At 40.2% G+C, this 26843-nt stretch overlaps 1 protein-coding gene across 4 annotated transcripts in view; it reads left to right on the forward strand.

The window, feature by feature from the left end:
- crtc3 (CREB regulated transcription coactivator 3) overlaps window positions 1-26843 on the forward strand; it is a 43224-nt gene that overhangs the window by 6529 nt on the left and 9852 nt on the right. Inside the window, exons 2-10 of one of the 4 annotated variants that reach the window (XM_044204815.1) lie at window positions 126-236; window positions 3106-3234; window positions 8136-8197; window positions 16713-16775; window positions 19526-19629; window positions 23430-23480; window positions 23574-23659; window positions 24408-24457; window positions 25408-25628. In XM_044204815.1, the coding sequence (XP_044060750.1) occupies window positions 126-236; window positions 3106-3234; window positions 8136-8197; window positions 16713-16775; window positions 19526-19629; window positions 23430-23480; window positions 23574-23659; window positions 24408-24457; window positions 25408-25628 (877 nt within the window). The remainder of the gene's footprint in view (window positions 1-125; window positions 237-3105; window positions 3235-8135; window positions 8198-16712; window positions 16776-19525; window positions 19630-23429; window positions 23481-23573; window positions 23660-24407; window positions 24458-25407; window positions 25629-26843) is intronic. The other 3 variants (XM_044204823.1, XM_044204831.1, XM_044204840.1) reach the window with 3 other exon arrangements.

Here is a 26843-nt window from a genome sequence, read left to right on the forward strand (position 1 = left end):
CTAATTGCAACAGATTGTAATTTTCATCCTGAAGTCATATGTTTTTTACACACCAATACTCAATGTCCAGTATTTATAACCCCTCACAGTTGTGTGTTTGTTCTTGTCCCCCGTTTGACCGATAGGTGCAGTTTCAGAAGATCCAGCAGCTACGTTTGTCTCAGTCACGGGCGCAGTACTATGGAGGCTCTCTGCCTAACGTCAATCAGATCGGCAACACCAGCACTGAATTTCAGGTGGGATTTCTTCACAGTCAAAATATACAGCATCACCACAAACTACGAATTCAAAATGCAATTACACCTCTCGTATACAGTCAGTGAAATTAAACATTTTGGACCGCTTTACCATTTGGTAAGCCTAGTCCTACACAATTTACAATTTCAGTAAATACTAAATTCCAAATTCACTTCAATAGAATTTCGTTTTATTCCAGGACAAGGCATAATCTTTGTCTGGGAAACCAGCCCTCTAGGTTTATGAGTAGTGCTTATTCCAGGGTCATTGCAGTGAATTGACTGTAATTAGTCTAATGGGTTTCTTAAGGTCTGTTCAGACAGAAAGCACACAAACTTTCAACCCACGTGGACGCGTCTTCACGTCAATTTGTGCCGTCCCATTGACTTTGTATGCAATCGCACCGCCACTAAAATTCGCTTCGTGTTTTCTCTGACCACACAATTACAGTTGTCATGCCTCTGTTACCAGGTGTTCAGACCAAAAATAGCACTGTTGCAGCTATGATGTCCCATTGTGTTGCGGCAGAAATTCAGGTTAAACTTTTTTGCTGGATGGCCCTGCTGTTTTTTTTGTTTTTTTTGGATGGAGCCCTCTGCATCAGCACCCCAGCTGTGCCAACGCAGCAGTGCAATTTAAATAAATGAGTAGGCGGCATATTTTCACATAGTGCTGAGTGTCAGTCTGAACACAGCCTTGTAGATGTTCTGGTGCTGTAAATCAGTTTATTTTGTGTGAATGTACTCAAATTCTTTTCTTAAAGAAAAAGGATGTTTGATGTCAAACTAAACATGAATATTTGCTTAACTTGGGATTACCATCTACCATTTTATGGTCTTGTTCTCATTCACAGGGTTTTCAAGGCCTTACCACAATAACCCCCAGCTTTTAATGTAGTCTAGTCCAGAGGCCGAACTTTTTTAGACCACAGCAGCAATGAATACAATTATAAACACTAATGTTCAATGGATTTCTTTCATTTTATTCCAAATTAAAATATATTCCATATTTAAGGTTTACAAGGACAAACCAATAAAAAGGTTGCAGGCATTTTTATGGGACATGTGAGCCTGCTGTTGCGAACACTCTCTGATGTGGGGAGAGAGCAAAACCTGCAGGTCTGACTCCACTGACAGGCAGTTTCCAGTCTTGTTTTCATGTATACCAGGGGTGATAGAGCCAGATCACACATATATGATGTTGGGAGAGCACAATACCACAGTGAACGCGCCATCTGACAATAATGGATAACCGTCTCCCACAATCAGCCAAAAAGCCGGTCTGTTAAGCCGTTAGCCGAGTAGTGTTGAGTCTGATTTTAGTTTTGTTGGTCGGCTCAGATTCAGTCATCTTAGACTGTGTTGAGGGCTGAGATGCATCGGCATTTCTTCAGCTCTGTTTGATGTGTCGAATTTTTCCATCGTTTGCTCTGACGGTCACTATTTTTGAATGTTCAGCTCCTGAAAACCACCGAGCCGGAAAGCGTGTTGTGTTACTATGACAACCGCCAACCATGCGTTGCCTTGTCATTAGCGTCAACATAACTGCAGTTTTTTTATACAGTGAGATTTGTTGCTTTTTTTCTTCCGTTTTGATATGTTTGAAAACGTAGCATAAAACGTAATTAATGTAAATTATTTCGAATGTTGTGAAATCTTGCGGCACCCTTGGCCCGTCCTCAAGTCACCCCAGGGTGCCGCAGCACCCACTTTGGGAACCACTGGTCTAGTCTAACAGCAAAATGCTGTACTGGACCTTCATAAGTGCAAACAAGCTTCTCTGGAGAGTGTTAAATAATTTACCTGCTGACTGGAAAAAAGATGGAATAAAAGATCAGTGCAGTAGTTGTCAGCACTCCTTCAAGCAGTGCCGTGCTGTATGAGATCCAACAGCGCTTCTCTGCAGTGCTGGTCCTGTATCTGTGTCAGCTCTCCAAGGAGTGGGCTATGCTGGGATACAGAGGGTCCAGGTGAAAGTGCCCTTGTTACTTGAAAGAATGGCACTTAGAGGTAGAGCAGTAATTGCACTGTGGCCAGGTCCAGAAATCAATCCCCACATGGAGGGAGAAAGCCCCTCTTACTTATGGAGTCCATTCACCTTCTCTTCTGGGAAGAAAACTCGACAAACTAAATGGCTCCTAGATTCCACTTGATGATAACCACTTTGTCAACCCTAATTCATTTAAATGAATGCAGAGTACTCAATGTAGCCAGCTCTGAACTTAGTAAAACTCTCAAACAATTTTATTTAAATCCCCGAACTGCATTTAGTCTGCAGTGCGCACATGGCCAACATTCAAATGTGGATCATATATTCAATTTCAGACATTGTTGACTATATAAGCAGCAATTAAAGTGTGAACGATGTGGTCTATGGCTTTTGCTGCAAACAGGGCGATAAAGGATTGGGGCTTTAAACTTGTAATAACTTCTAACTCTCGACGGGTCGAAGCAGTACTCTTTTTAAGTGACCATGTTTAAGTGTTGAATCCAAATAAATACATTGGCATTAGAGTACATTTTTGTTTCATTTTAATTTAATTACAAATCTTGAGAGTACATTTTTTCTTAATTTCATTGCTATGATACACTAATGTGGCATTCAAATCTGGCATTTTTGATGAAAGTATTTTTCAAGATAACAGAGGCTTTAGATCTAAGTTGAGACTTAATTTGAGGCAGTAATACAAATGAAATATTGTTTTGTTTTTTGTTTTTTGCTCACTAAACAAAATTACTAAAAATACTGCATTCAGATACAGCTGAAGTTTGATTAAAATGACATTTGACAAGGTGATTGCCATTCTTCCTCTCTCCCTGCCAACCTGTGGGAAACTGTTGTGTTATGTGTCTGATGTCTCTTTCTCAGGGTGGCTTTCCGTCAGGGTTGGACTCGGTCAGAGGGACCCGCCACCATGGGCTGGTCGAGAGGGTTCACAGGGACCGCAACCGAATCAACTCTCCCCATCGCCGACCCATTGACAAGCACGGACGGCAGATATCCTTCCAAGCCTAAATCACTGACAGTACGAGATCGCAAAGGGTAATCAGTGATGTGGAAGTGGGTGTTGTGGCTTCCAGGTGGTTGGTCTTCATTGTTGTTGGTTTTTTTTTTTTATATTTATGGCGGTTTGTGTTGTGGTGTGGTTTCAAGCATGACAACACTTACCAGTGTAGGCAGTTGTTTTGTAGCCTCAGGAACAGAATTAGTCATTATGCTAATCTGAAGTGTGACGCAGAGACAGTGCGCTTTACTTATGTCTAATGGACATTGACAGTTGGAGATTCTCAGCATACTCCACACTCAGGTCGTGTATCCTTGTTTGTATTTTACATACGTAAGTGTAGCAGCAGATGTGATTTTTATGAGGAAGCTGCAGCAGGATCTAATTGTTGCAATGGTGGTAATACACAGAATGAGGAACAGAGGAGTGAGCGTTTACGTATTAATTCTCAGCTACACCCTTTAAAATCCGTTTCCCCAGAGTATCCTTAGAGTTGGGGTGAGTAAGAGCAGAAGAATAAGTCTTTTTCCGCTACTATTGGTTACAATATTAATGGTTTGTAGTCTTATAATTCAGGCTTTGTAAGTTTTTTGTAAGCCAGATTGCTCCCATTTACAATGCACAGCTAATCACAATGAATGTTGTCACCAGTCAGCTACCACGTGGGGTGTGTGTCAGAATTTATCACAGAATTCGTCAAAGCTGCGTAGTTATCTCATGTAGTACAGAACAGAGACACGTAAACCAGTGGTTGAATTTAGAACCATGATGATTAGCGGCCATTTTATTCTTCACATACTGGATCGCCTTGTGCAACTATACTGTTCTGAAAATTAAATCAATTAACGCACTACTGCCAAATTTGTCTTGGAAGAGAATAAGAGAGAAAAAGTTGATTTAAGCACCTTGGGAATCATTACATATTCGATTTGAAGTGCAGGAAGGTCCCTGTTGTCTTCCTAACTACTCAAGTGTCTAATTGTTTTGAATGAGACCACTATGTGCAGTCCCTATTATAACTCTATACATGATCACACAAAATCTGTTACTTCTTATAAATGATCATTAGAACTGTTGAGTTAATACTCAACACTAAATACAGTACATTTATGATCTAAGCACACTGTCACACTACAATGCAGTGCCGCTCCTTCTGCATCAATATTATTACTTTTTATTCTGTGAAACATTTAGTGTATATATATATATATATTGTTTAAAAAGGCTTTAAAAATAATATATGGTTAATGAGATAGTTTGTAGTAAAGAGATACAGGACATGGATTAAATTTCCTGATCTGGATTCACACCCAATATGTTGCATTTACATGAAACACCACTTAGCCCACTGATCCAGCACGCCCCCACCTCACAGCGTTTTGATAAGCGGATCTGTTTATTCCCTGCCTCGGGACACAGATGATTCAGTAACTTGTCATACACTATGGTGTGTGATAGCTGGAGGGGAGTGTATATTTCTGTGGCGAACAATCGGAACAGATGCGTAACGTAATGGTCATTAGGATTCATGCAGTATGTTGAGGAAAACGTTGCACAAATCCACATTAGTTTTTCTGTCATTGTCAGTACAGTATGACATCACTGATAAAACTTGTTTGTTTCTACAATTTGTATAGAGTCATGCATGTTTTTCATGTGGGCATGGCTGATGTGTACACTAGATGGGGATGACCTACATTGAGAGGGATGTTCAACTGTTTAAATTGAAGAAGGTTCAGCCAGCATAGCATAGCTATAAACATGCTCAACTGTTTCAAAGGGTTCCTGATTGATTAACAGTGTAATTTTAAAACTAGGCAATGTAAGCAAGCTCTGTGGTTTGGCTTAAACTTTCCTGTTTATTGTGAATGTGTTGTAATGTAGAACATACTGTAAAGTATACATCCTGAGTAGAGGCATTGCTATAGAAGTCTGCTCTTGTTAGTATTAAAAAAAGAAACAGTTGGCCCATTTGTATTTGATGGGTGGTGTTGGTTCCACATATGTGTGTACTGTGCATGCACGTATCCTTTAGGCATATAGATGGTCTGGTCAAAATGGTGTAAAGGTCACTGGTGAAAGAGATTGTTGTTGTTGTTGTTACTGCCAATATACACAGGACTGCCCCGTCAGTCCCTAGTCACAAGGTATTTGTCTAAGTGGACATCTCAGCATCTCCTTCACAAATGCATTTAATTTGTCAGTTTTAAAATCTCAGCAGAGTGAATGATGAGCACTTAAGTCGGACTTTAATTCTGTTCATGTCTTTGTATTCTTTGAAAACAAGTGCATTTGTTTGAGCCAGTGCAACATAGGACAGAAAAACAAGGCTCAAACAAGACCCGAAGTGGTCTAGTCTCTAGGTCATGAGTGATGGTGGTTATTCTATAACTTTTTCTGTTCCATACAGGAAAAAACTGACACTCATGAAAGTTTTTTTGCTGAGTACAGTATGTATTTGCTTACAATTTCTTTCATTTTAGTTTTTTGTTTTGTTAGAATGCTGTGTTTCCATGCTACAGCCAACCACCAACCCCAAATTAATAAAAACGCATACAACTGACCAACATTTTCTAAAATCATCATTTGGTCAGATATGCCCTACATAAAATAAGTTGAATTTTGTTGAAAAGTTAGGATTAAAATAAAATGTGTTTTGATTTATTGTTGGGTGACAAATTGACAATATTTAGGACTTTGAGATACTTTGAAAATTGGTCAAAATACATCTTAAGTTCTTGGATGAACTCAGCTCTGCACAACAGCAGTTCTGTAAAATAGTGTTGAAGTAGGTGAAAGAACAGGTTATGTCTTTCTTGATGTTATCCACACTGTAACTATGAAGGAGGATTCTTTGTCTTCTCTCAATACTGGTCCTGCAACTTCAGCTCCACAGCCCAATGTAAGAAATAGGGGTCCAATTCTACAATCCTTATTCACATTCCAAACTATAAATACTTATTTCAAGGCTGCCCAGTAAAAACAACGTGATACTGAATTGATGCAGTGGCGCCTGTAGGGAAATTCTAAATGTCAGTGAGCTCTGTTTTTGCTGTAAGATTTGTGTCAGGAAAGCATTCACCTAGGGCCGGCCTCAGGTTTTTTGGGACCCTGGATAATATTTAGCTTTAGTGCCCATATCCACCTCTTTCCACAAAAATAAACACTTGTACAATGCATGCTTCAAAGTAGACTGATTTTATGTTATTATAGATATATCAAACTGCCAGATTGCTCTTTCTTGCACAATATTCTGTGACCATGCTGTCATTGCTCATATTTTTGACAATCAAACCACTGAAAGGGCTGTAAATGTGTATCGCCAAAATAATGGTATCAAGTAGGGCTGGGTATCGATCGTACTGTAATGTGACACTGGATACCTGATCAGATTCATAGTCTTATTTAATTATTCTTTAATCGGATGTGTACTGATTGCATCATAATTTTATAGATTTTAGACTGTATTTTATGTAGGCAAAATCCTTGTGCTGCTTGTGTTTAGACAATATTTAACATTTAAAAAGTCTGACTTCTCATGTTAAATGGTAAAAAAGGTTTTTGTAGAAAAAGATGTTTATCTCCCACAAAGTAAGGTATTGAAAATTGGTTTGCATTGATACCTAAACTCATCGTTTCAGCACTAGTATTGAAAATCCCAATACTCAGTCCTTCAGCAAGCTACAGTCTTCTCTGCTACAATAAAAAAAAAAACTTTGCAAATGGGGGGCCCCCAGGAAAAAGCAGAGCACTTGGCAGCTCCCTAGTTCACCTGATCAGCAGAGCCGGCCCTACGTCCACTGAGAATCAATTGAGCCTCACAGCTGCAAACGAGACCATCATCTGCTATGGAAAGTGGTTTAAATGATGATGACATGGAGCAGCGCAACAACTTGAAAATTAAAATGTGTAGTGTGGTTTGTGGCTTATCCAATAATAGTGCCATAATTTGAAAATGGAAAAGTGGTTTGTGACTGATTGGTTAAAGAAATACAGGGCCATTTTTGAATTATATCCCAATTTTACAGTCACTGCTTATGTAGTTTCTACATACTGGATACAGAACTTAAGCGTGCCATCGACAGTTTGTGATCATTATAGTTGCTGAGGTGTTAAGGAAGAACACATGAACCAGTCAAATAACCAGGTTGACAGGATTGTTCCCTTTCCTCTTCTGCGTCTAGAGAAACCACAATAGTGTTTTTTCCACTTAGTTGTATTAGTGTATATTTGAAAAGGGGCTTATCCCATGTTTTGTGTAGGGGGTGATGAGTGATAGCAGGGCTTCAAACTCTGTAAATCTGTCTCAATACTGATAATAATTTGTCCAAGGCCTAAACAGATGCTGCGTTGAACATTGGTTGGCCTTGTGTGACACCCAATCTCGCTTTACCTTGTTTGTATGGATCGGTCAACATTTTTACACACCTCTCTCTAAACAACTACCCAGAGAAGAGACCGTTTCCAGAGCAGAGGAGCTCGACTTGCAACCATTAAAAGAGTGACTGTCTGCAAGACGAAACACCACCCTTCTGATGTCCTGCCCTTTCACAGACAATGCCAGGAACGCTGCCTCTGCATTTAGTAGTAAATCAAATAATGCTGGCATTGTTTCTTTAAGTATTTGAAAAAGGCAGCTATTGTTCAAACTTGTCTTTCACTACAATAGGGCATTGATGAGAATGCGCTTACTATATGAATGCTTTCTTTTCTCTTTGAACATGTCAAATTCTCACCATCTAAGATTCTACTTATTTTATGTCAGATTGGAAATGTGTTCTAGTTGTCCTCCATTTCTTTCTGTGTGGTGATACATGCAGTCTTTTTGAAATTAACTTAATATCACAGTGATGTTTCTGTATTTGTGCCAACAATTTCCTTAACTAAACCTTACTTAGAGAGTTCTCCGTATGGAGCCGTGTACCTGTCCCCACCTCTGGACAACAACTGGAGAAGGTGAGTAACGCATCTGTTGAGTTGCTGACAGAATGGTTATTGTCTTCTCTTCTTCCTCTAACTAGATTATTTTACAACAGGAACTGTTTCCTCTTGCCAGTCTGTTTCCTGTATCAAGCCTCTCTGTATTATACTAGTATTGTCTTTATATATCCACAGACCAGCCATCTTGATCAAACACAAATCAGAAATGTATATCATCAGTGGATGTCCAGGGCAGAACTGTGGCAGGGTGACGGGTGGGGCTTTCATTATTTCTGCACAAATGTTTCAAGTTTCAGGATGCTGTGTTAGCCCTGGGAAGGCTTCATCTACCTAAAGGTGTTTGACAGATAGCCTTTTGCTTTAAAGGTCATACCCAACAGCAGTCGTCCTACTGTTTAGGGATTTTATGTTGTCACAGCACCACTGCCTTGTGGTATAGAATCTCCAACTTAGCAGAAATTCAATAGCAGTACCTGCTGGAAAACAATGCTACACTAGCTGACCTTGATGTGAGCTGCAAGATCCCTTTTTCCAGCTCTGGTGGTGCCTATGTAGAGCAGTCAGTGTATTGGCAGACAGTTTTTCCTCAGTGTTTACAAGGGAGTGAATTATGGCCCTGTGATAAAAAGCTCAGCCAAGCTCCTCCCCACTCACTCTCTTTCACTCTTGCTCTGTCTCCACACTTGTGTTTTGTAAGCTGGCCGTCTGCCAATCACCCTGCCTCGTCTTCATCCACAGCGCCGACACAGACATTCGCCAGGCTCCGTGTTGAGCGTCCTATAACAGCTTGTACTGTAGAAGTGAATAAGGCCCACGCCCTCTCATCATTGTTGACAGCACAAAACAGGTTGGCTAACAAATGTCCTCACGGAGCAACAAGATGTCAGTGTTCTCAGAGTGGGTGTGTTTCCTGGAGAGCCATGTGGCACAAAGCACCGAACGCAGACTCTTACGTTTAATTTACGCAGCACTGCTTTGTTCCAGACTTCAATGTTTCTCAATGAAAGCTTGAGTATCACGTCATCTAAACTTCAGTTAGAGTATGAAAAAAAACATGACAACCATTTTAATTCATGTCATGAAGGCACATGCAGGCTTGGGTAGTAGACCTATCATTCATACACCACATGAAGTGAACCTCTGAATTGATGAGATTAATCTTTCTGTAGCATAAACCTATTTGTTATATGCTGCAAAGTGATGGACCACAGCAGTTTGTGACAAAATTATTTTGCATTGATTGCCATACGTGGTCTGTGTAGACATAACAGTCCTCGCACATGCTGTTTTTGATTGTAGCTGTTAAATCACAATCTTCCTGCTTTTGGAATTGTGAAAAAAAACAAAGGTTACATAAACAATGTTTCATGTAACCTTGTGAAAAGGCACACCATTTATCTCTACTTTATTCTACTCATGCTCATCTCTTCCTTTGGGTTTTTTCTTCTCTTCCATCATTCCCCGCCAATAGCCCTGTATATGTGATTGGCATCTGCTCTTTCAAGTCTCTGCAGGCCAAGCATAGCCTCCTGCTTCAACCTGCAGCAGATTGTTGTCACAGTGTGTAACAGGGATACACTTCCCCCTCAACAGTAGATTTTGGCCCACTGCAGTGTCACAGGTAGAGATATACAAGGTTCCCTTAGTGCTGGCTTAACCTGACTGTGTCCCAACAGACAAGAGTCTGAAAGCTTGCAGAGCACCCAGATCCATCTGCTTAATGTCCACCTATCCACTTATCATAAGAACATTTTACACAAGTTTTAGTTTAATTGTGTTTTGGGTTGGTTTTAGTGTTTTTATGTATGGACCATAGTTTAGTGTGACCAGCTCACTTTTAAAACAACGTTCTGATTTGGTCTAGATCAAACATGGGTTTCTCCTGGCTATACATTCTTATTTCTAGTAGCTCACTGTGCTCCTGCTATGTAAAAAAGCTGGCTAGTAAACCCTCCTGAAATTTTGCCTATCAGGATCTGGCAAGATGTCATGAGTAAATTAGACCTTTATGATTCATGGTTGATTTACAGAGTCTGGTTTTCACAGAGCATGTGAAAGAGTAGAATGGATAAAGAAGATGGAGATGAACGTTACGTAGAAGTAGTAGGATAGAACTTAAGATGCATGCAGCAGGTCCGTTCCTCATCTCCGGAAAATCTGACCAGAAAACCCTTACAGACAAGACAAACATTTCATATTTCTACCAACCAGTACCGTTGAAGAAAGCATTGTAGAACATTTGAAGTCAAAGGACACATAGAAATATAATCCAGGATTTCTCCTAAAGAATTGGACAATGGTACTAAACCATCATACTGTACCATAGCAGCTCCATCATTCTACTTCCAAAATAGGATGTCAGTGCATATTCTCATGCAATTTTAGCATATAAAATATGTTGGCATAAACAAGTATGATAGCGACATAATTCCCAGGTGTCCTGGGTAGACCAATGGGTTCAAGCATAACTTTAATTTAAATATCTGATTGTCAGTTGTTTGCACTAATTGTGAATTGTCATGTGACATTTTATCAACCTCTTGGACCCAGGAGCAAAATAGCACCACTTGTCAGGATCATACTCCATTGCAACCCGGTAATTTCCCAAATGATATTGTGATTAATGTCATTTCAACATCAATATTTTGCAAGAGTGTCCTTGTACTGTAAGCTGTATATGTGGGGGAAAATGAATGAACTGTACATAAGCTTGCTTTTGCACAATCAGTGTTTTTACTCTTACACCGCTGACGGAACTGAAAGACACAACACATGTTGGAGGGGAAATCAGAGTGGACTGAAGTCTAGCCAGATTAGGGAGGCTCTTCTTTCAGTAGCCTGCTAAGAGATCCTATCTCATTGAAGAAAATTCTCTTTTGTTACACCCCTTTACAAGAGACTATTGTTAATGTACTGTATACATTTAAAAAACATTTTCCTCTTGTCCAAAGAACAGATCAGTGCCTCAGCTTAACCCTCTGGGGTCGCATCAGTCGTTTACGATCACAAAAGCACTCACTTCATACTTTTAATAATATCTCTGTAACGGATGTCTGTAGCGACTTTAAAAACTGTCCTGCAGCGTACTGTTGTTACAGGAGCCTTCACTTGTTCTTATAATCCATCCATGGTAATGGTAATCCATCAAGGAAACACTGTTATTTTTGGACACGTTTGAAAAATAATAAACACGATAATTAGATGTTTTATGTACTTAATAATCTAATGCCGACTATACAAACAACTTTTTACTGTTTTGGTGAATGAGATTGCTGGCAGACATGTTGACACTCTCCTCTCCAATCACAAGCTGTGTTACTAGGTGGTGAACCGTGCACAAAGCACTGCACCAATCACTGTTGCAAAATGGTGTATTGCCGATTTACAAACGTGATTGTAGAGATCTATGCTGTGTCCTGAGCATTTAGAAATCACACGGAAGCGACCTTCAGATAGTAAATAATGTGTCAAGATAGTTATCTGAAGTGTACTGAGCTACGTAAAGACACGTTCCTACTTCCGTGTGCACTTGGCAATGGCTGTAGCGTGTGCACCATAGATTTTATGTTACGCAGACAGTGGAATATGTGTTTTTATTCTGTTTGGTGTTTAATTATGTTTTCAAATGTTTTATTACTGAACAGAAATTGAGAAACGGAGAGAACAGCTTGGCGGAAGTGACGCTGTCGGTTTCCCGTTTCAGAAACGAATATGGATAGTTGTGATAAAAATGTAAATAGTTCTGTTTGTCTGTGTAATAGAGTATTTATTTATTTATTTATTTATTTTTTTTTTTTCACCTGAGGCCTTTGGCTACAAATGTGAAGATAGTAAACTTTTGCACATAGTTTGTTGTGGAAAATGAAGAAATTGTTGAAACATTCAAATTCAGCTTTCTCTTCTATTAACTTTTTTTATAATATCATGTGATATCACTGCAGCAAACATTCAAATAGCCAATGTTGTGCTGGAAAAAATTTAATAAATGACTTGCTTGTGCCTTACAAGAGAGTCGAGGCCCCAGTAATAGGGAAAAAAAGGGCTCAGACCCCAGAGGGTTAATATCCATCGATGGAAATGGTCTTAGGCTCTTGTGTTGCAGTGAGAGGCAGAATCCCTGCTTGTCCATCTCAGGGGAGAGTGGGACGGTAAGTGTTTACAACGCCAACCACATCTGCACTGCATTACCGCCAGTCAGCTCTGGAGAAAAGCCACAGAGCTCTTTAACTGTTTCTGCGCTTTAACTACCACAACAGTGATCAGCTATCTGCTGTACACCCAGCTGCTCGAGCACTGACGATTGGCATAGAGCAAACGTCTGAGAACCAGGGGGCAGAGAGAGATGTGCAGTAAGCATACATATTTTGAAAGGTGCCATTTGTGTAAGTGTTTGGTTGCAATTACATTATATTTTTTACTGCTGCACTGTTTGTATTAAGATGACTCATGCCAAGCTTCCCAGCCTTTTAGATGAAGACTTAGAGGCAGTGGGCCAGTGCTAAGGGATCGTCAAGCATGACAGAAATGCAGGGGAACGGAGCTGTTCACATAGCCTTTAACCGCTCCATGACCAGCAGTCTGGCCAACAGATTCTATCATCACTCTGGATTTGGTGAGGCTGTTGTTTTTCTTCAGGAAAAAAAGTAGTGATTTCCCAACTTTGTCCATCTGTAGTGAGTCAGGTCATGATTTTTTTATATCCACCATCTGTCCTCTAGAGTTTACTCAAAGTATAGTACTTCTTCAAAAAATATTACTGTACGCTGGTGTCTGGGAAGATAATTTCTTATAAGGGATTGGTTCCTGGGGACATCAGACCTGAGTACAGCCCTGGTTGCGTCCCTTCGGAGACCATCTGTTTCGGGGTTAGAGCCTTGATTCAGTCCCACGCCCTCCTCCTCTTCCATTCACCCATCTTTGCTATTCCTGTACCAGCCTCTCTCGGGATGAAATCTCAGACCAAGCTCCCTGTAGATTGCTCTGTAGAAATGCCTTCCAGAGGAGAGCTCTTAAAATGTCCTCTTTGGGAGATGTGGTGTGATGATTCTTGAGGGCTTTTATCCTCCATCTAGGTGGTCTGATTGCTTCCCTCCTATAAAAAGTGTTTCTGCTCATAAACACCAACTTCTTTCTCACCCTTAAATCACATCGCAATCTTGGTGCCCTTACAAATCAGACACTCCACACTGCATCAGATGTACAAAGCCACATAGACACGGCCATTCTTGCACAGTAGTAGGCTAGTTTACACCAGTTGGCCATGAGACTGTCTGTCTGTGTTTCATCTTTAACACTGCATTATTTTGGCTGATGAAAGTTTTAGTTTAATTGTGTTTTGGGTTAGTTTTTAGTGTTGACTATGTATTGACCATAGTTAAGTGTGACCAGCTCACTTTTTAAAACAACGTTCTGATTTGGTCTAGATCTTTGATGCACATATCTGGCTTGTATCTTTTTTCTAAAGGTTCTGCCGAGACAAACATGGGTCTCTCCTGGCTATATGTTCTTATTTCTAGTAGCTCACTGTGCTCCTGCTATGCAAAAAAGCTGGCTAGTAAACCCTCCTGAATTTTGCTTATCTGGCCGGATGTCATGAGTAAATTAGACTTTTATGATTCATGGTTGATTTACAGACTCTGGTTTTCTCAGAGCGTGTGAAAGCATAGACTGGATAAAGACGATGGAGATGAACGTTACGTAGAATTCAGCATTAAAATGTTATACTTCAAGTTTTCTTTCTTTATGTGAATGCCGGTTTCATAACATTTGCCTGTCTGTTCCCTGGCTTCCTGCTGCACACGTTACTCAATGTAAGTTTCATGTTCCCGTGGATTGTACTGTGCATTGCGAAAATCAGGATCCCTGAGGCGTTCTTGGGCTCCACTTCACTCACAGATGCCACCTGGTGGTAACACTTCTGAGTGTTAAAATGCATTAATGAACTTAAGTGCCCCCCTGCTGGTTCCGCGGTAATCATGTTGCGAAGGGCTGTTATTCATGACATGAGACTTGACTTAGACTTGAGACAGGTGACTCGAAAGGAGCACGCACTGCCGTGCAGGAGGACGAGCAGGAGGACTCATCCGTAATGATGTTTTTGCATTGATATCAATACCAAGTCTCAAAATGACGACAAACCACAAAACTAACTGTGATGGAAGCGTTGAAGGGTGATAGAGATGGAGGGCAGCCTGGCGGTCGGGCAGGACAGCAGTCTGTGGGCTGCACCGAGGCTCTCTGCTCCGCCGATGACGGCGCTGTCAGCAGCCTGGCAGGAGGAACGCTTCATGGTGCGCTGGGATTTTATAACTGAACTATGAGCTGGACGCTCACTTTTACTTTCTCCGACTGTGGTGATATCGATATTAGGCCTACACGTATTTGGTCGTATCCACAATATCAACAAAACTATTTTGTTAAATTTTTTTTAACCAAAACTAATATAAAAGTAGTACTGATAATTTTTAACTAATTTTTAATAACATGTATTTTGCACACAAAAGAGTATTTAAGTATCGATGGTATCGATGAGCACTATCAATAGTGTGTATTAGTAGTATTGGTATTAATAAAATCCTAACCATACCATACCCATCCCTAGTTATAGAGACTAACTAACTAACTAACTAATGTGCAGTTTTCTCATGACATGGCTTGCCATTGTACCCATTTCTCTCTTGTTTTAATGCTTCCTTCATGGTGACTTGACTTGTGACTTGCTTGACCTGAGCAATGACTTGACTTGCTTGAGTCTAAACATAGTGACTTGGGACTTGCTTGAGACTTGAAGGATAAGACTTGAGACTTGCTTGTGACTTGCCAACCCATTTTCATTCCCAGGCCGTCAAATACCGACGTTTTGTCACGCCCCTTGGCATCTCATACAGACGCACATGGTACCCTTTAGTGTCTATATGGGACGCACCGGGCTTTCAACCTATCGTATTGTTAAATTATCAAGGACACTTTTGTGTTTTAGTTTTGAGAAATGTTAAGGATATCGTGGAAAGAAAACCTTAACAGTAACAGTGAGGAAAATACTTCCGAGTAGTGGGTCCTCGGTTCTCCAATGAGACTGATGCTCACAGCGTCTTAAAGCGCTGCGGTCAGGTTAATATTGGAGTGAATGGACGGCCGGAGCAGTTCCTCTGAGCGTCTAATATTGCCGCAAATGGTTTTACATTGGAGTCAATTGAAAGCCCGGTGCATCTCAGACAGACTAGGGTACCTTGTGGGTCTGTATGAGATGCCAAGGGTCGTTACCAACAAAACGTTGGTATTTGACGACCTGGGAATGAAAACGGGTTGGACCTGCTCATGTGTGACTTACTCCCACCTCTGGCAACAGAATACATACTTAAATGCACAGAGTGGGAGGAAAGGACTAATTTTTGCTCCAGGGCCGCCTAGCAGGTTAACGGCCCAGTTTGTCCAACATTCCTATCAGTAATAATAACAATGTACTCACCAAGTTAATTGCTGAGATCTGAGAATGCAGTAACATCACGTGTCAAAACAAGAAAAACGTTCCCTCACTTTTAGTTTTACCTCCTCAGGTTGGTTTAGATAATCTGGCTAAACAGCTTTTTACAAACTTTTTTACGACCTGTCTAATTTTCTGACCTGTTTCTTGCCACATCTGACTTCATAGAGAGATGTCACAGTGTTCCCAGATCTCAGCAATTGTTTTGAGTACAATGTTATCATAACCAAAAGAACACCAAAACTATGAAATAAGATCCCATGTTGTAATAAACTGAAATTATCCTGTAAGTGCCACTGGACTTTTTGGGAAGAAGAAATCACCATGTAATTCTTTAATTAAAGCTGAAAAACAACAAAATTACCAAAACTGTAGTTATTTCTGGTAAGCAAGCATACTAAGAACATTACCACCAGCATGGCTGAAAAAAAAAAAGGTGGTCTAGGAAATTTGAGTATTTTGTGGAATATTTATTTAAAATTTAAAATACTAGTTGTACCAGTTTTAAAAAAGCCAAGTCTGTGTACTTTCAGCCTAAGGAAAAGTCGAGATCCCTTTTTGCTGAACGCTTCAGAAAAATCCACTTAGTCACTGTTCCCACTCCATCGTTTCAGGCTTTGACAATGACCCTTCACATCAAGTTTCTCTCTCTCTGGCCAGCCATTCCCCAGAGAGCTGGTTGTGTTGCACTAGTTTTCTCTCCCCATTAGATACTGCTCCTCAGCTGCAGGTTTATAAACTTGGCTTGCAGTCGTTCTTCTCGTTAGCACTCATGTCTTTGTTTGTCTTCATTTTTTCCGTCTCATCTGTCTTCACTCTGCTTTTAATTTATTCTGTCTTTCCATTTTCCTCAAATATACAACGTTATTGTGCTGTATCTGAGTATTTACCAGGGTCTTTCTTCCTTCCACATATGTGCCAACACAAACTCATCATATTTTTTACCAAGATATTTTCTCTTTTTTTAAAACTCTATGGTTGGAGCTGGGGGTCTCTGCTTTCACCCAGTAAATTTGCCTGTCATTCTTTTCCTGTCTCTCTTTGAAGGGAACAGCAGCCATGGACTGAGGAAAAACGGCCTGGGTTTAGATTAATATCACAACTCAACAGGTGACCTTTGATCCCCCTCTCTCTCTCTCTCTATTTCCCTCTTCTATCTTTACCGCTTTATCCCTCGCTCACACAGGCCAACAATTCTGTTCTTTGTCTTTTTGTTCTCTGTCTCTTGACTGCATTGTGTCCTGGTTTCTATCCTTTGTAAATCTCCGCCTGATTTGTAACATCTCAATAATCCCCTCCTTTCTTCCTTTGACGCACTGAGATCGAGGGGCACAAAATCTCAGCGAAAGACTGTTGTGTTCGATTTATTCATAATTTTTTTCTCCTTGTAGTTTTCCACTCATCTTTCCAGTTTGGTATTTCTGAAACATTAATCAATAGTTCTTCTCTTACTAACCCAGCTTTAGGACTCATGGCTCCTTCGCAGTCTAACATCAAGGCTCCTAATTAATTTTCTTACTTTCAGCCTTTTTACATCCTTCTCCAAGTGTTGTATTTGTAAAGTGTTGTTTTTGAAAGTGATCTCTTTGTGAGTTAAAGATTTCTGAATTCAATGCAAATCCAGTTTGAGTTGACATTGAGTGCTCATGGGCAATGCAATGGGACCAACACAGAGAGGAGTTCTGATTACATTCCCAAACTTAATTGTTCAAAATGTACATAAATATTTGCTTTGTTTTGAAAAATGTACGTTAAGTAACATTAAGTGGTTCACTGAGGAAAATTTGAGAGGTTTCTTTTGTTAGTTAGAGTTAGAAAATGAATATGAATTTGACCTCTCTGGGTTCAATACAGATGTAGCTCTGTGACGTGTTTATCCTAGCTTTGCATACAACTGGATGCTGGTAGTTACCAGTACATCCAAGTGTCAGCTGGGTTTTGTTCAGAGTTAGAAACGTGTGTGTGAAGCCAGTAACTTCACTATAAGCACAACAGGACTTCTCAGATGAAGTGTGATCACTGTGCCCGGCTGTAAAGAAATGGCTTCAGTGCGTAGGCTAACTGCTCGTTAAACAAATACAAAGTGCCTGAGTATCCTTTAAAATTTTCCAATTCCAGTAGTAGTATGATTCCTGAGTTTCAGCATAGATACCAAAACTATACCTTTTTTGATGCCTTACTTTTAAGAAATATAAACGTTTTTCCACAAACCTTTTTTGTCATTTAAAAAAAGAAGCCAATCTTCTCAAATGTTAAATATTGTCTTAACACAAGCAGCTGTATAAAAGCTCTGCGTAAATGAAATTTGCTAAATTGATTTAAATAGGTAAATGTATGATTAAAGAGAAAGTAAACAGGTCTACAAATCTGACGAGGCATTCAATGCCAACATTCAGTGCTAGACCGTTTTTGATGCCAAACATTTTTAAGGATTGATACCTTGCCCTAACAACGTGTTAAGCATCATATTTAATGCACAGAGATGAAAATGACATTGATCTCACTTAACTCTCTTTAAGATGGTAAGTAAAAACATTTCCCAAAATGTCAGTATTCTGTAAAGATGACTTATTTAGACTGTAAAAACTCATAATGTTAGAAGTGTGTATTTTGTAAAAAGACATACATCCTAATGGTGACCTTGTGACCTTGCTGTTTAATGGAAAACATGGCAAATGTATTCAGTTATATACAATGAGTTTACCAACATTGGAATATTGCATTTTCCTTTGATAATGTGTTGCTTGCCATGTTTTGATTTTAAAATACAACTTAAAAAAACATGTAAACTGTTCAGACAATCTGGCTGGTGATCGATCTGATGATCTTTATGTATATGTTTATTTACGTATTTTTCATTTACGTGGTATAATTACATTAGTTACCTTTACATCTACCCAGACAACCAAACAATTCACAAAAAATATGTACGTTAAACTGAGCTTTAAAATCTGACCTTGAGTGGCTATTCAAAAGATTTTTTTTTTTCTACGCTTATTCTGTCTGCCATAATTGTCGGAATCAAACTAAACCTGGCAGTTTTAAAAGCATCAAATTCAGATGGACCAAACGTAAGTCTGATTACTACAATTTTCTAAAATGTACTAGAAGGAAAGTAGGAATGATGCATTAAATTAAAGCCATTGAGGCTTAATGGATAGCACTAGAGAAAGCTCGCAGCTGAAGTGATATGGGACTCAAGGGTTTGTGTGGGTTGGCCCGTGCATGTGTGTGAGGCTGGTACAAGGCAAATATTAGAAACATACAGCCAAGAAGAGACTGATTTCACATAAAATATTTTTTTGTAGTTGTCAGTTGAAATTTTATCCAGATTTTTTTTTTAAATTTAAAAAACTTTGACAGACTAATAAACAGAATATATTTAAAATGTCATTACTTAAACAGCTAGTGGAGAAATGTTGTATAGATTGCATCCCTGTCAAATCTATTCCAGGTAAACGCTGTCAGAAAATTATATTTCTCAACCTTTATAAACTGCGTGGAAGATAGTTGATCTTCATGTTATGTTGAGAAGTCAGCGTTGTCATTTCCCTCTATCAGTATAATTAGGGATAACAAACAATAGCATATTTATATTAAGGGCTTTAAGGTGATCTTTATTTCATCACTGAGCCAAAATGTGTTTTCCTAACAGACTGATAAACATTTAGTCCAGTGCTGTGAGGATGTTTATGAGTAAAGGTTAGTGTGAGCTTGCAGATGAATGCAGCTTGTGTGGAGGCAGAGCAGGAAGCAGAATGACTAACTGACCTTACGGCCCTGAGATATCCTCTGCCTCAGTCCAAGGTGCTGGCATAATTTTCCTCTTCTTCCTCCTCCTCCTCCTTCCTCCTACACAGAACCAACTCAGACTCTGCTCTCCATACGAGCGCTATGAACCCAAACCCTCAGGACCCCTTTGGCATGAACCAGCAGATGGGTCGAGGTCCCCCCCAGCGCAATGGTGAGAGTAACACACACACACACACTCAGAACACAAGATACTCACTTTCAAAGAGAGCAGTGTCTTTATTTGTGTGTCTGCTTGACTGTGTTTAAATTCATCCATGTCTTGCAAGAGATGCTCTTGTTTTAATGTTTCCATAAGTCCACGCCATCTTATGGAAGCTTGTACCTCAGCTCCATCATTTGGACGTGATTTGATCCATTTTGTCTTTTTACACTTCATCTCTGTTTAGTTTAATTTTTCTCTCTACTATAGCTGCACAATTTAAAACATCTTGCATAGACCTTTGAACCAATTATATGCCAGTATTTTTGAGTATTTTATCTTAAAAAAGGCTGAGTATAATTATTCTTATTCTAGGAAATGTTTTCTATATTCGAACTGGTCTCAGTCACTCAAGTCGTTCTTATTGGCCATCCACTAATCTTACATCGTCAGACCTCCATCTCGACAAGCTCACAGAAGCCTGGAGAAAGAGTAAAACAAAAACTGGGTCGAAAATTTACGGGAAAAGTTCCCCTTCACTCAAAAATGTGTTTTGCTTATTGTTACTTCAGTTGTTGTTGATGTATGAGCTTCACTGTACAGAGTGATGTATATGCGGAGTTCAACACTAGAAGACTTGAAGACATGCATGTACAAGCATGTTTTGTGATGTGGAAATCTCAAGTGTACACTCACTGGACTTTTGAAGTAGGAGACATCTTGTGTCCAATAGTTAAACTTCTGGAACAATATTTTAAGAATGTTAACAGGTTCACAAATTATTCATCCAATCAGTATTTTTATACATCTTAAAAAATGCCTGGAGGGATCTTCAAACGTGTTCTAAACCATGTGCTGTCCTACTAGCAGCAACTTATTTTTTCCTTACAAGCAAAACTTTTGACTTGACATAATAGCAATAAAAACTGCATTAGATGTTTACCGTAAAAGATTTACAGACTTAATCTCATTTCAGGAACGCAAGTAAAACACAAGTCTCAAGTCGTTCGTTATTATCATTGCCTGTTAACAGAGCTGCCACCTCCTATCAGAATTCCTCACTACCATTATGGAAAAAGATCTCGCTATACTGCTTTTTGGTCTGGCTGCATTGGATTAATCATTCATTGTGGACTTGACATTCTCATCAAAGTGAAATGCCTTTTTAATTATTACATGCTTATGGTAGCTTTGCAGACTGTCTTTATTTCAGCTTTTTGTACTTTGAAAAACTTCCCTACATAAAATAACCACTAGGAGCTGAGCTGACAGGATCAACACTGCATTATACGTACTTTGAAGCAGAGGTGCAGCCTTGTGAGAGCAGACCTCTAAGTCATTGCAGCACAGAGCCGACACGTTTTTAAAGTAGATACCTTCCCAGGTACATGCAGTGTGCAGGCTGCTCCCGTACTAGGCCCATGTTGTAGTAATCATGCTAGTTTATGGTGTTTATGTTTCTGTTCCTCTGGTTATTTATTAACAGAGAACACAGTCCATCCAGCCAGCTGCTTTTCAGTCTCATAAGCCACTCTGGGCTCAGTTACACAAATCACCATCAGGCCATTGTTGGGTTAAAATGATCTGTTTATACCTTTTTGTAGTTGAATTGGTCCAAAGACAAAGATCTAACTCTTAAGTGAAAGAATTCATCTTCCTCCCTCTCTTTTCACACTCTCCGTCCATTCCCTTGCCTCTCCCCTGAGCAGTTTCCATTTGAGCATCCAGTGTGTTTTTGACAGTGTTTATCATATTTGTCTGATCTCAGCACTGATGAAGTGAGAAGTGCTCCTACAGTGGATTACTACTCACTGCGTTTGGCCAACAAGTTTAAACAGGATATTTCCTTACGATCTGGGCCAAGTATGAGTATCACATAGAAACAGAATCAACCCAGTGTAGATAAATGAAATACAGCACAGTGTCTGTTATGCTTTAAATGCCTCACCTTAGACCCAGTTGGAAATGTTGGCCTGTGTGTGTGTGTGTTACTTACAAAAATAGCTGATATCAGGTATTTCATGTTTATGATTGCTTCCTGTTTGTTATACCCATGTGCCGTGAAACTCTTGTGTAGGGCTGCAACTAACAATTATTTTAATTATCAAGTAATCTACTGATTATTTTCTTGACTTATCATTTGGTGCCATAGTATTTTAGCTAATAGCAAAGAAATCCCATCCGAGTTCCCAGAGCCCATGTTGATGTTTTAAAATGTCTTGTTTTGTCCAATCAACAGTCCAAAACCCAAAGATATTCCATTTGCTATCACAGAAGACTAAGAAAACCATTAAATATTCCAATTTAATGAAGCTGGAACCAGAGCATTTTTGCTTGAAAAATTACTTGAACAATTAATCAATTTTCAAAACCATTTTTGGCGGCCTCCTTCAGTGCAGAGCTGTCAGCAGACCTAGAATCAAGCCATTATAGTTAAACTGTATGTGTAAGGAGATGATTATTTTTCCTCAAAGGTGAACTGAGCTGCCTGTGGAGGATCACATAGTGTATACAGTACAGTCTTCTTGCATAGCCTGCTGTATATAATCCACCAGCACATACTACACATCGCTGTACAGGCTGTATATCCTTTCCCCTAAAAGAGGACACCAAACTGGTTCATGTTACGAGCAGCGCAGCCTCATCGCCTCACTGCTGCCATCGCAGGAGCGCACAGAGCTGTGGAGCTCCAGGGCCTCATTGACACCTCGAAAGGTTTCAGCGGGTTTTGAGTGGTGTTAAGCCCTGGCTGATTAAAGAAGCATCTAACTCCAGCTGTGAGTCACACTGCCGAGGTGGAAACACTTAGAGCAGAGTTTAGCTACAGTTGTTTTGGTGTAATCTCCTTCCTGCCAGTTGCTGTCAATGGAAAAGGAGCGGCATCGGTCATAAGAAATCTAATGCTACCTCTGCAGCTGAAAGGCCTCTGATTACTGCTATGCTCTCGCAATAGACAGTGATGTTATATTTTTTCTTAACCCTGAGCATTTACAACACCCATATTGAGTGCATTGCACAGTGTAACTGATCCAGCCAGGGACACAAGCCAGCCATTTTCCATCCCAGTTGTCCTGTTTCCGTCCCAGTTGCGCCTCTGCGAGCAACAGCGACTAGACACCTTTGAAGGGAAATGTAATGATGCCAGACTGTTGTATCGCCTCATTGTCTCATCTGTTCCAGCAGCCGAAAAGCTGCCTCTCAAAATGAATAGGCCTCAGAGAGACTGAGAGCATGGAAGGAGAAGGAATGGGTGGGCAATGGTTCAAAGGCTAATGTAAGAGAAGCTGAGTTTAAGCGATGAGGAGACTTAAAGGAGACATCAAGAGAAACAAAAAATATTTTCCTAATAAGTAACAGAGTGCACTGGAAGTGTTGTTGCTAAACATAAGAGTTAGACACGGAATAAACAAAAGTTAAAAGGAGGAAAACACAAAGGCATGTGTATCTGGCATCAGGTCTACAGTAAGGAGGAAGAGAAAGAGGCTCTTTGTGGCATGAGAAAAACAATGGCCCTCTCTTTATTCCTCATCAGTCTATGAACCCCCCACCCAACTTCTCTCCTCCCTTTCCTCATCTGTGTGAGTAATAACATGATGCCAGATGCCCAGCTGTTAGGTTTATGAAACTGCACAGTAATTGCAGGGCCTGTTCCTGTCAGAGGGACTGATCATTGTGCCAGACATGCCAGGAATATTTCAAAGCTGGTTAATATTGAATATCCTCTAATGTTCCTCTGCTTTTGTTTTTGTCTTTCTTTATTTCTCCATCGATCATCCTTCCCCCACTCCTTTTTTTGTTTGTTTCTCGATGAGGCTCGCATGCAGCTAGTGTAAATGAGGCAGATGTGGACGGCTCCGGAAATGGTGAGTTGAGTTTCCTTCAGTAATCAAGAGATAGTTTACATTAGTTTGTCTGTAGAACACATGTTTAATTCAAGTGTACCATCTTCTCTTCAGTCTTCTCCTTCCCCTCCCTGCCCAACGATGAGAGTCTAATAGGTGTCAGTAAGCCCCTTCCCAAGCAGCTGTGGGAGGCCAAGAAGGTGAGACTGTTGCTCACTTATTACTTCTTACATCAATGCCTGGTTGATGCTTTCTGTGTTGTTTGACGTATGGTAACTCCTTATCGAAGCAGATTGTCCTCTGTAAATCCTGGCCTTCACAGTGCTCTCACATCTGGATGCATTGTTGCCATGCTGATGATAAACTCTCCAAAAGAATGACTGTAATGACGGGATCAGACTGCCCAACATTTATGTCTTTTGAGAATGGTCACTGTGTCAGTAGTGTATTAGGTGATCGTGACACCTTAAATTCCTGACTTGGCAGAGACACACCAGACTACACACTGAACCAGCCAATGGGCCTGAGACAAATTTCTGGGATCAGGAATGTCAACAACCACAGGATTCAAAGCATCAAGCAGAAAATCATAGACAACGTCAAACTAGACGAGAAAAGGCAAAAAAATGTGTTAGTCTTTCTGTCTGGGCCTCTCGAGGTGTCCTAGACACAGAATCAGTTGCTTCCACTATTACTCACTACTTGTTTTCATGCCGGATGCTCATTATCGTTCCTGACAATCAATTCCTTTTGGATCCGGACATTACTTTTCTTTGCTCAGCCAAAGCAGTCGTGTTATTTTTTGTGTATTTTGCCCATTTTAGCCTAATTCCTGGATGGCCGAATAGCAATCTACAGTATGCTATCAACCTGGAAATTATCTTCTGAAGATTTAAATGCAGTGTTATTACCTGGCAAATAATTGGAACTTTTGTGTTTCTGTTTCAGGTCCAGTCTCTGGCATCAAGGCCTAAATCATGTGAAGTGCCTGGAATCAAGTAAGTGAGGGCAGAAGCACAGGGTCAATGTATATTTTTTTGCTTATTCGTAATTAAACTTTTTATTTTATCCCATTGTACCCCGATCATCATTTATGTGATGTTATGTTACACAAAGCATTTTTAAATGCCACATTGGCAGTAGCTGCTGTAGCTGGTCAACAGAAACAATGGAATCCTACAAATGAAATGCCAGACATTCCCACCTCGTCAAACAGGATGTCTGTGTTCTTTACACCTTTAACCCTTTTAACTCTGTTCCTTTTAAAGGAACAGAGTTATTACAGTCAGATTCCATGGGCATTGTTTAACAACAGTTTGCCAAGACTATTGTCTTCCTACTGCAAACGACCTCTGGTGTCATGTCATGATTTAGAAGCAAACGGATGTGTCCATTTTTACTAGCAATTCATTAGCTTTACAGCAGCAGTTTTCCTGTACCATTCAGGCAACCATCAGGCATAATTTAGAGTTAAATATATGATTGATGAACACAGTGATAAGTGATAAGAATAAGAGACAGAATATTATGACCTGTGCAGCCAGCACTAAGCTGCTTTGGCCTCTTTATTTCATGCTGTCTCTTGTTCTGACAGAGAGACACACAGTTGTATGTTTGTGGAGGCAAGACTTTGTTCATTGTTTTGTGTTGTGCTAGTTTGTGTGTGTATTTGTGTGGGGACAGACAACAATGAGTCACTGTTGCTGCTCATATGCTGTTAATGCAGCATATGAGCAAAAATGGAAATTAGAGAAATAATAGAGGAAATGGAGAGTGGGTGTTAAAGAAGAGGCTAGAACAAGTGGACTGGAGTCAAAGAAGCGTCTTGTCCAATGTTAATGACCCTGCCTTTAATTATGCAGAATATTTACATGAATTAATATGGATTCTGAGCATCAGTGTTGTTCTTGATGAGTCAAACCAAGTTTTCTGTGTACCTTCGCTGCAGTATATTCCCGTCTCCGGAGCAGAACCCTGGTCTGTCCCACTACCAGGGCTTGTTAAATACTGGCGGCTCCCTGCCCGACCTCACCAACCTGCACTTCCCGTCACCACTCTCCACCCCGCTGGACCCTGAGGACAATGGAGGGTACCCCAACCTCAGCGGGGGCAGCAGCACCGGAAATCTGCCAGCCGCCATGATGCACCTAGGCATCGGCAACTCACAGGGTGGGTGGAGCACAGCTTTGTGTTTGTTTGTACGGTCTCTACCTGTATGTGTGCATGGTTCCCACCCTTTTTGACATGTGACTCTTAAAACAAGCAGTGTGTATTTGCGACTTCGTACAGGTTGATTTACAGGTTTGTTTTGTTTGTTTGTTTTATAGTTTCTATAATTATTACAGGTAATATTCACAGGGGAAAAAAGGAAAGATTAAAAGACAGTATGAAAAAATGAGCATTTTTTTTTGTAGCAGAAATATGTTGGTCTGCTTTTTTTATCTTGTCAAACATCTTACAACCCCCTAGAGATATCTTACGACCTCATGGGAGGGGTCCCGACCCCCAGGTTGGGAACTTTGGCTTAGGGTATATGGTGTGAAGGAAAATGCAGCTAAATAAGCCTTGATATTTCAACTCATCTAGTCAGTCCTGAGTTCTTGGTCTTGGTCTAAAAAACTGAAACAAAGCCTCAAAGAATAATTTCGAAACTATCAAGGTTTACAGACCCATAAAGATAATAGTTCTCTATATGTCAAAGAAAAATTTGATTGAGAACTAAAAGTAGAGGAGGATTGGCGTTTGAACACAACACGTTTCTACAAATTCCAGGAACTGGAGGGAATTTGGTTGTTTTTTAATCACACCTCACATGGAAAATAAACAATTCCATACTCAACAGCATTGTTGGATGGGCACATAAATGCCAATCTCGGATAGGCCTGTCACAATAACTGCTTTTGTTGGACGATATATTGTCCTAGCAATAATTGCGATAAATCTACAAAGGGGAGGGAGAAGATCAAACAAACTATTTAAATATTTGCAAGCTATAGGAACACTGTAATCCAGAGATCCGGAGAGAAAGAGTCCGAGAGAAGCTCAAACCTGCCTGCCCCACACGCCGCACCTACTGACCGTCTGCACACGGCGCAAGAGGAGCGACGAGACCCCGGCGCTGTTGGCAGAAGAGCCTGAGGACTGCGATTACTCTGGGCAGCATGTGTGGGAATGATTTACAATATAATATATCAAATATATTTCTCGCCTTTTCAGTGGTGTTCTGAATAAGTCGCTAAATTTGTCGCAAGTCACTTTTTTGAAATAAAGTTGCTAAGAGGGTCTGAAAAGTCGCTAAATCTAGCGAGAAAGTCACCAAGGCGGTAACACTATTGTGTGTGTGGACTGGAGAGAGGAGCTGCCTGAGCCCCGCCCATGGTGAAA

The sequence above is a fragment of the Siniperca chuatsi genome, linkage group LG1 (assembly GCF_020085105.1).
Source record: "Siniperca chuatsi isolate FFG_IHB_CAS linkage group LG1, ASM2008510v1, whole genome shotgun sequence".
Classification (NCBI taxonomy): Eukaryota; Metazoa; Chordata; class Actinopteri; order Centrarchiformes; family Sinipercidae; genus Siniperca; species Siniperca chuatsi.